The sequence below is a fragment of the Myripristis murdjan genome, chromosome 19 (assembly GCF_902150065.1).
Source record: "Myripristis murdjan chromosome 19, fMyrMur1.1, whole genome shotgun sequence".
NCBI lineage: Eukaryota > Metazoa > Chordata > Actinopteri > Holocentriformes > Holocentridae > Myripristis > Myripristis murdjan.
In genome coordinates, this window is record NC_043998.1 from 16,168,812 (window position 1) to 16,179,027 (window position 10,216).

Here is a 10,216-nt window from a genome sequence, read left to right on the forward strand (position 1 = left end):
CCTGACAGTACTCCCATTTCCATCGTCCTAGATCTGTTTGCCGGCACATTACAAAGACAAGCCATGTTATTCTGATATGTAAGACAAGCTAACCTTTTTTTCCCCACCAGGCACAGGCAGACGTGCAATAGATTACCATGTCTGAAACTCGAGTTAGGGTTCTCACTTGGGAAAATGAATAGAAATTGGTTACAGAGCTATTATTACGTGAGGGGCAGCGATATTTGAGTGAGGCTCTCTAAGGAATTTCAAGTAGGGAATAAGGGGTTTCCAGTCACTTCTTAAAAAAAAAAAAAAAAAAAAAAGTGGTACAAAGGAGAGAGAGTGCTCACAAATTGTGCAGTCTCATTGTGAATACAGTGTGATTTTTTTTTTTTCCAATACTGACAGTGGATTTTGCATAAGAAATTGAGTGGAAAGCTGACTTTTGTTGGTAGTTTAAAGGCTATGAGGCTGCACCCACACACAGGGCCCATGTACATTATGTATAGGTATGAATGTAAACTGCATGCAAACAGCCCCATGAAGGAGTTCAGAGTATTAACTTCCCCACAATTGAATGGATTTCCAGTCCAGTTACTCCAAAGACCACATATAGATTTACCATCACAATGAAGAGCTGAATGCATACACACAATAAACATGTACACGCATATGGACATGCACACAGACAAAACTACACACCTACCTATTATATCATGTGATACCTCAGGGAGGTGTTAGTCTTTAGTTTTTGCAGTGACAGGTGGGCTGGCTCATTCTAGCAGGTGACTGTTTTGCCACTGTACAGCCCTCAGAGAGCCGTCCACTCAGGTAGAGACATTCCTGCAGCTGATTCACCATTTATACAGAAGGTAGGAATTTAACCATAACACCTGCTTATACTGTTTTTGAAGTGCTAAGTTTTTCCTCTGTTTATTGAAGTTAATATCAGGTGCAGGAAAATATCAAAGACAATACCATATATACTGTATGTACTATATGTGATGAGAAAATATTGTATAAATATTAAATAATGGGCTACAGATGCCAAAAAAAAGAAAAAAAAAAGAGACTCATCTGTATATTACTTTCAACTGCAAATAATGCTCTGGAAAATAATGCATTTATTGCTGGTTTGCTGGTCAATTTGAATTTAAGAATTGGACATTATTTACTGACTGCCTATCTAAATTGTCATGAAAAAATGGAGTTGCTGGGTGCTTTGGGACTGTTTGTCGAGACAAGTTGTCACACTGAGGTAAAAAAAAAAAAATCTAGGCAACAGATTAGTAAGATTGTGGACTACTAAACAGTTGTAATCTGAGATGCAGTAAGTGGCAGCTGCACGACAATGCCTGAATGGCTTTACAAAAGCAATAACAATGAAGATGTGGTCAAGGTGATAAGTAAAGTTTGTCATCAAGTTTCATCCTGAAATGTGATTGAATTTAGAAAGGATTAGTCCTCAGATGCTGCAACTAAATAAACATGCATTATGAGAATTATGCATTTAAACGATATACTGTAACATTTAGAATCTAAAAACACAATAAAAATACAATACATTTACACTGATTATCGCTGAATCTGTGCAGTTGCTGCGTTTTATAACTAAATCCATTCAAACGTTTAGCCAGTGGTGGTAGGAGCACTGTAGAAATGGAAAGCATAGAATAGACATTTGAGAGCAGGGAAGGCTCTGTTTCATAAATATGTGTCTATTGATGTTTAACACAGTTCTGAAGGTCAAGTTGTGCCACAGGAAAATCATACAGTAACCTTGCTAACTCACATAAAATGACTCATCTAAATCCAGTGGCACTGCTGGTATCAGACATAGACCCAGAGCAGGCCTAGAGAAGTGTTATCAAGCATAAAACTGCAAATTCAGTTAGAAATAGACATAAACTTCATTGGAGGTAACCACATGTATCTGCTTGCCTCAAAATCAACTACTAAGAGGTTTAATGAAGGCCAGGCCGGTGTGCTGATTCAAGTGCTTCCACTGTAAAAGCAACATTAAGCAATTTCTGATCAAGCAAAACCAAACACATGTGTTCAGGTCCACTGGGGTCTTTGAAGCTTGGGTAAACAGTTACCCTTTAGGAATACTAAAAAATAAGCTAGACTTCTGACCCGCTGCTGCAAAAAATGTCCATCTAAAGACCATCGTGTAATCCAGTAGTCTAATCTTAAAGTGCCAGGTTTCTTAAAACAAGTGGAAAAGGTCTGCCGGTGGGTTAAGAACATTCAAATGCAATTCAGTTTAGCAAGAATTTTCAAAAATGACGGGTCATTTTCCTGATCTTAGTGGAATTTTCTACATGGTTGACACTTGCTCTTCCTTAAACAAGTCAAAATGCATTGGAAATAAGTGATATTATTGCCTCACTGACACAACCATTAAGATGATTTAAGCAAAATGCGATTTTAGCAGCAAGTATGAGAGCACATATCTTGTTCAGATGGCTATTTTTTGCAGCGTAGATCTTTTGAAGGTCAGTAGGGGTGAGAGAAAGCCCAAGGCAGAGCTAAGAGTAGCCACCCGTGTGTACGGTTCTGTTCCAGTGAACCACAGATGGGTGGCACAATGTCATTTGCAGTAAGTGAGCATGTAATGGAGTTGTAAGGGCCTCGAGCAATAGAGGAAATAAGCCAATTGCCTAAGTTGTTTCCAGAATTCATCCTTTGATTCCTATTATCATTAGGTGCAGTGGGTGCCTAACCCTATATCTAACCTTTAAACACAAAAGACACTAAGTTTTAAATTTAGATAATGTGCAAGGATCAGTGCCGAAGAAATAGACTCTTGTTCTTCTTTTTTTCTGAGGTGGCAACTTTGCGCTGAAAGGTCACAGTCTGCTTTGGCTGCAAGTGGTTGCTCAGTGTGGTGTCTTGTTTTGTACACAGAGCTGCTTGTTTCAAGTCATAAGCTCAACAAATGGGCAGAGTGAATATGGAGAGAACAGCTCAACCTAGTGGGTCAACATAACACAGGAAACCATAAGGGCTGTGTATCTCAACAGCAAGGGAGAGAATCGTGGCATAATGATATGACTGTGCATAATTTCCAGAAAAAAAAGCAATACATTCTAGATAGTGTTTAGTGAAAATTTACCCACAATATTATGAATGACTATGCAGTTGGAGGATTAAAACAAAAACAATTCAACGTTTTTAAAGTCCATGCATGGAAGAGTTTCCAACACCTTATTACGCTTTTTATGAAGGTCTGAGTCTTTCATGGTCAGAATATCCCCATGACCAGTAAGGCTATATAAACCTGAAATCTAGGAACAGAAACTGCAGGATTAATAGTATCTTTGAAGTGTTTATGAGGCACAGTGAGCTAACCACGAGACACGATCGAAATGTCCTAATTGTGTGATGCATTAGAAGTTTTAGAGTTATCCTAATTAACCAGTCTGCCCGCGTTAAGATGCTTGAAGGGGTTATTGTGTCGTTTCTTGCTTTCTTTGCCGGAGTGACAAGGCCCATATTGACTGCCCGAGCAAGTGCCTTCATTATGCCTTATTAGCTTGACTGTGCAATGCAGGAGGATATAATTAAGGCCCTGAGCACAGTGGGATTACTGTAATACTTTGTGAACAGCAGCCCCAACATTTAATTGTGAGATTTTATATATTTCAAATATTGCACTAGTAGGATATTTCCATAAAAGACTCTCAATTGCACAGTCATCTCAACTAAGTCACTGTATATTTAAGCCTCTTCATATTGTATGTTTTCTATGTTTAACTTTCAAACTGAAATTTACTTTTCATCAGCAGTGAAATCTAATCAGTCTAACCTAAATCTCAATGCCATGAGCTGTAGCATAAACAGTGCACTAGTTTGACTGCTTGAATGGCTCTGAGGCAGTTTTTGTTATATTAGGATAGTCGCATTGCACTGTAAAGATGGCAAATTAAATTGCAATTACCTCATATATATATATTGCCTAACTGATTGACTCTCTCTCTGAGTCTATGTCTTAACGCTGTGATCCCCAAAACTGTTTGTATGCTTCCATTAATATTTGCAGGGCTGCCTGGGTATTGATTCCAGACTGAACGCTTCAGTAATTTGATCTCTATTCATTAACATCTGTTGCGGTTCCAATATGATTTAGCTCTTTTCTGCTCTCACTGATATCAGGGTATTTAGTAAAGGATTATGGGAAGTTGATAGACCATTATTTCTATGACCTCATGGAGTCAGTTCCATGCGCTGGCAATGGGGACGCTAGCTGTAGCCAGGAGGAAGCGGAGTCTGTGACCGGAGCCCAGTTCACTCAGTCAGATAGCGGTGATTCAAACCCCATTTGTTTTGGGCGTAGAGGATGCTCTCAGTGGTTTGGCTGTGATTGATCCTTCCTCTGCCCGTGATCGCACCATGACACTGTTCCAGTTTCCACATTCATTTTTCCCCTGCTAACTTAGACCAGTTCAGTCCTGTGGTGCTTCTTTTATTGGCTCTCTGACAACTCTTTGGACTCCACCCAGAAAAAAAAGGTCTTGGGCCATTGCTTTGGACAACAACAAACCTCCGCATGGAAACATTACTGTATGTTTACAAAGAGTTGAACGGTACTGGGACAAAGGCATCCAACTGTGGTAGAACAACAGACCACCTCTCACTAAACACACTGAAATAGGTATTAAACTGCAAAGTTGCTGCTATACCTGCACTGTTTGTTACATAATTTAAGCTTTAAAGTGAACAGTAACCAACTGGCTTGATGTGGTGGTGTATAGCACTTTAGCTACTTTAATCAACTAATAAATATAATCTGATTAAAAAGTAGAAATCACATTTTTACATTTGCTGCTTTGTAACCTCACTGCCATTTTACCTCCAAAAGCAATTGTTTGCAAAAATGAAATTTCTACAATGACCATCAGTGTAAATCTAGATGGACCAGTCCTCTGTGTATAGCACTTCAGGTTACTTGAGTATTCAATCAAAGATAAAACACCCTCAGAAACGTGATACAGCAACAATAGCATGAGACTAAAACTCAGCTCTCATGACACAACTACAGGATTCTTCCAAGTACCTTAGGACAATACTAAAGTAGCAGTCCAAGCATGGTCTTGGGTTTTGCATCTCCAGGCAACAGCCCCATTATGTTTAAATGTATTGACACAGAGCAAAGAGGCAGGAAAAATAGAATCATACATGGTAAACATTCCAAGATTCGTATCTTAAAATTAGACCTTGAGAGCAGTCAAAGCGTGCGCGCACGCGGCCACACACACACACACACACACACACACACACGCACACGCACACGCACACGCACACACACACACACTACACAGGAGACAAAATATGAAAGAAAACACGTGAATGAAATTATGAGGATAACCCGCAGTGGAAAAAAATCAGGGAACACAGCAAGGCTCTCTTTCCCTTGTCAGCGTTCTTTTGCCTTGTCTTGCTGTTCTTGTTGTCAACAAAGTTCTCCTAGTAATGTATTTGTATTAGATGTTACAGGAGGCTGAGCAGAGGTTGGAGATTTCCAGTGATCAGCCAATCTTTTTGATACATGGAAGACTCCATTGTTAATTATTTCCTCCAACAATAATGGCTGGAAAACAAGATGGAAAATGGGCAAGCCTGGTTTAGGTGAACGGAGGGCCATGTGGCCCATCTTCTCTATGACAGCAACACATGGAATGCCCATTTGGGAATATTTTGAATGATTTTTGTAGAAGTAGCCCCAACAAGTCATTAAATTAAACAGGTTTTTAAAAGACATTTTATGACCATGAACCTTTTTTCCATATAGCAAGACTGTCATAATCTCATGCAGAAACTCATGCAGTCAAGGGTCAAACAGGAATTTGACACACTGGAGATGGAAGTATCACCACTAAAGTAGTTCTGAAACTCACATGAACCCATCAGCTCTACTTTAGTCTTATTATAGTCTTATTACACAATTCTGTGAATGAATTGGGTTTCATTCACAAAGTGAAATGGAATTCCACTTTCCATTGTGTTTGTTTGTGTGTGTGTGTGTGTGTGTGTGTGTGTGTGTGTGTGTGTGTGTGTAATGACGGAGCACCATTTCTGCCATCCCAGCCAAATTTTTAGGGCCTGTATTCTTTGAGAAAGCTGTGAAACTCAAAAGATATAGATGTCGTTTATAAAGTGCGTATTTCCATAATAATTCTCTAAATGGGTGTGTGGGAACCTAATCATAGCAATGAAGAAAAAACAAATAAGTATTTCCATGACAGATTTTGTCAGTACTAAACTTTGTAATACAATCACAAAGGCAGTTTGACTTTGGACCCCTAACATCTCATTTGGGTCAGAGATCAGACAACGGTTAGTTGCTGTTTGGTCTGCCCTTAATAGTACCCTCTGTCTGCTCCTATTATCATGACCTACATTTGTCTAATGATTGTCTCCCAAACAACATTTTGGGTCAGTTGAACTACTAAACAACAATCTCATTCAAAATTGACAAATGTTACAAAGTTGCATTTTGCAACTAATGCCCCTTTTCCATTAGTATCTACTCGGCTCGACTCGGCTCGACTCTACTCGCCTCGACACGGTTTAGGTGGTTTTCCATTACAATTGAGTCCCACCTCGCCGTGGGTGGAGTCGTCATAGCAAGCCGGCGCACTGTCCAGCTCCCTCTGGATTCTTTGGGCCGCCACCAAGCTCAGAAGTCTCCACGTCTTTATTTGACCACGGTACTGGTTTGCTTGCCATTTTCCGACTTTGACAACTTCACTGACGATCAATGCGCACGGTCGCTGTTGCCGTTTTTTTTTTTTTTTTAAATGTCGGGTTTTGTTTTTGTGCAGGAGTCGCTCTCGTCACTCCCTGTCCAATCAGTGGCCTGCACGGCGTTTACGTCACATTTTCAGCTCGACTCAGCTCACTTGGAACCCTGGCTGAGTAGGTCCCAAAATGGGACCTGCTAGCAGGTACTACGACCTAATGGAAAAGCTCTTAAACCGAGTAGAGTCGAGCCGAGTCGAGCTGAGTAGGTACTAGTGGAAAAGGGGCATAAGGGGCATCAAATCAAGGACTGATTTATACCTGTGATGCAGCAGAAAGGCAGTTACCAATTACTAACTAAGTGGTGGCACAGAAAACCAGCATCACTCTGGTTCTGTAGGACCAGCAACTTGTTTTCAACAAGTCTGTCCAGATCAGAATAGCTTCACTGTTTCCATGTGAGGGCACATCTTCTCTGGCTCACGCCAAATCAGTTCTCTGGACTAAAGCCCTGAGTATGGCCTGAGTGTTAGTTTACATACACATTCCATTGTACTCTCTCATTTTTAATTTTTAAAAAAAATTATTTTATCTTTATATACAGAGAGTCACGTTATTATTATTTTGATTGCCATGACTTAAAGTAATGAGTAAATGTGTGATATTGCCTTGTTACAGGCAAATGAAAAAATAACTAAATACTGTTTGATGTTTCTTTTTCCCCAGACTTTTCAAGATGTGCAAACAATATACCTCAGTCAGCCCCTCTGATGACACCACAGCCCTAAGTGTAAAGACTGAGAATGGCCATAAACACAAGAAGTACCGCTACGTACGCAAAGAGGGCAGCTGCAATGTCCTGTTCCGCCATGTCCCTGAGGAGTGGTTGCTCTTTGTGACAGATATCTTCACCACCCTGGTGGAGATCAGGTGGAGGGTCATGTTCCTGATCTTTGCCCTTTCTTACATTCTGTCCTGGCTCTTCTTTGGTATCCTCTTCTGGGTCATCGCTCTTGCCAATGGTGATGTCAAGGACCCCACAAATGACCCTTGTGTGTATGAGGTACGCAGCTTTACGGCTGCCTTCCTCTTCTCACTTGAAACTCAAACTACCATTGGGTATGGCTTCAGAGGAATGTCAGAGAACTGCATGGTGGCCATTATCATTGTCACTATACAAGATGTCATCAGCTGTTTTATTGACACCTTTGTCATTGGAATAGTTGTTGCCAAAATGGCCTCGGCCAGAAAGAGGGCGCAGACGGTGGGTTTCAGCAACTGCGCTGTTATCAACCTTCGTGATAGTTACCTGTGTCTCTCCTGGCGTGTTGGAGATTTCCGCAGGCACCACATGGTGGAGGGAACAGCGCGTGCCCAGATAGTCCGCTCAACTGTGCACACCACAGGGAAAGTGGATGTGACCTACAATGACCTTGTCATCCAACAGAGTGAAATCGTCCTGGTCACACCCACCACCATCGTCCACAAGATTGAGCCTGGCAGCCCTCTGTTCAAGATGAGTTTGGAGGACCTGCGGAAAGAGGACTTTGAATTGGTGGTGTCATTTACCTACACAGACGATTCCACAGGCATCCTGCATCAGACCCGCACCTCTTACACACCATCTGAGATCCTATGGGGTCAGCTGTTCCAGGAGATGATAAGGGTCAGTAGGAGGCACTACATAGTGGATTACAGCATGTTCCATCATACCGCCAAGGTCCTGGTGCCAGAGGTCAGTGCTGAGGAGTACGAACGCAAGAAGCAGCTGCGGCCCTCTCCACGACATACCCCAAGGCAGTCTCCAAGATCTTCCCCACGGCCCTCTCCGAGGTCTTCACCAAGGCCAAATCATCACGAGCAGCATCTGAAACCCCCAACAGTGACTGTTGAACTTGTTAGTGACAAGTCTCATGAGGTTGCAGAGATGTCTGAAACCATTTCATCATCTCATGCAGGCAATCAAAATCAAGATACCTTGAAGCCCCCAAATGACCTCACAAGTCTTCAAGAAGAGCCATAAGGATATTCTCAGTGGTCATTTACAAATGGGCACTGAGAATGTGTTCATTTTCCATGTCATCATGGAAGACACTGTTTTGTTTTTTTTTTGTTTTTTTTTTGACGTCATTTGTTTAAAGCTTTAGAAATATGGGAAGAATACAAAATCTTCAATAAAGAAGGCCAATTAAATGAAATGCAGATATTTTTCACTAAGTGAGGTCTTGATAAGGTTATTGTATAGTTATTCATTGAATATTTTAAGGTTTTAGCTAGTTTTTTGAAAGACAATAATTATATAGGATTTTTATTTTGTTTTTATATTCTATGTACCAGACTATATGAGAGTAAGTTTTTTTTTTTTTTTTTTTTGCTGCTCAATGTATGTGGCCCACTAGGGAAACAATAGAACACTATAAAATAAGTAGGAGTCATGGAGGAAACTAAAATATTGTCTCTTATTTTGGGTAAAATCATCCTTAGTTATAATTAAAATGTTTTGGCTATGAATAGAAGCACATTACAGTCGCCCTTCTAATTTTCATTTAGGATTTGAGGTGGCTGAATCATACTTGCTAAAAAGCAGAGCCATGCAATTCCTATCACACAAACTAAACACAAAATAAACTTTCTATTTACTGTGTGATGAATCAACTTTATTGTCATAGATAATAAAAATAATGTTTGTAATATAAATGACTCAAATACTCAAATAAACTCAAATAAAATCATGTTCATATGTCTAGTATTCATCTTCAGATCTTCTATTAAGTCAAACGATGGGGATTGTGCTCACCTTGTCACAGATGGATCATGTTTCTTGTCGAAGAACAAAAGCTGTGACCGGGAATGTCACTTTGATGTCAAATAAACAGACACTGCCTTAGCATATGCTACTGTGTTGCTTTGATTTGCACGTCTGTGTAATTCCATTAAAGCCATGTGATCTTCTCCTCTAAGCAAAATGGATCAGTCAAAAGCTTGTGATATATTTCAGGCACATTTTGCACGATGGAATATATCACAGCTCATTCAACAGATATAATAATAGGTTTGGCTTACCGTAAGTCAAACCGTGATGCTTCAAGTCTGACTGTCGACCTCTCGCCCATCCATTATTGTCCCTTTTACCCTCACTCTTGAATAAGATTGGTATTTTATATCGACCTTATATATCTAGAAATCTGACCTCCTTCACTTGAGCCAGCTCCTTGGCCTCCACCTGAAAGGACAGGCCAGCATTTTTCAAGGAAGGACAATGTGCTCACAATGACAATGACATTGTTAAGCTTTGGAAAACCATTCCAATGCTTATCAAAAATGGCAGTCTGATAAAGCCAATATGATGTCAACTGCAATGAGCAGAGGTGCCACCTTAATGTCCCCATATAGAATACTTTCCAGATCTTAGCTGCATCCTTTAATATATCTATATATCTGTTCAATGGCCTCTTTATTAAGTCCACCTACATCTAATACAATACACTAC

At 40.3% G+C, this 10,216-nt stretch overlaps 1 protein-coding gene across 1 annotated transcript; it reads left to right on the plus strand.

The window, feature by feature from the left end:
• The first annotated feature begins 757 nt into the window (after positions 1-757).
• kcnj16a (potassium inwardly rectifying channel subfamily J member 16a) lies at positions 758-9,686 on the plus strand. The gene is made up of 2 exons (XM_030077952.1): positions 758-854; positions 7,453-9,686. Exon 2 carries the CDS (start codon positions 7,463-7,465, stop codon positions 8,747-8,749), a length of 1,287 nt encoding a protein of 428 aa, XP_029933812.1. The 5' UTR covers positions 758-854; positions 7,453-7,462; the 3' UTR covers positions 8,750-9,686.
• Positions 9,687-10,216: the final 530 nt, after the last annotated feature.

What these genes read in the sequence shown, in the direction of transcription:
- kcnj16a (XM_030077952.1), top strand. Translation starts at nt 7,463, where the DNA reads ATGTGCAAACAATATACCTCAGTCAGCCCCTCTGATGACACCACAGCC.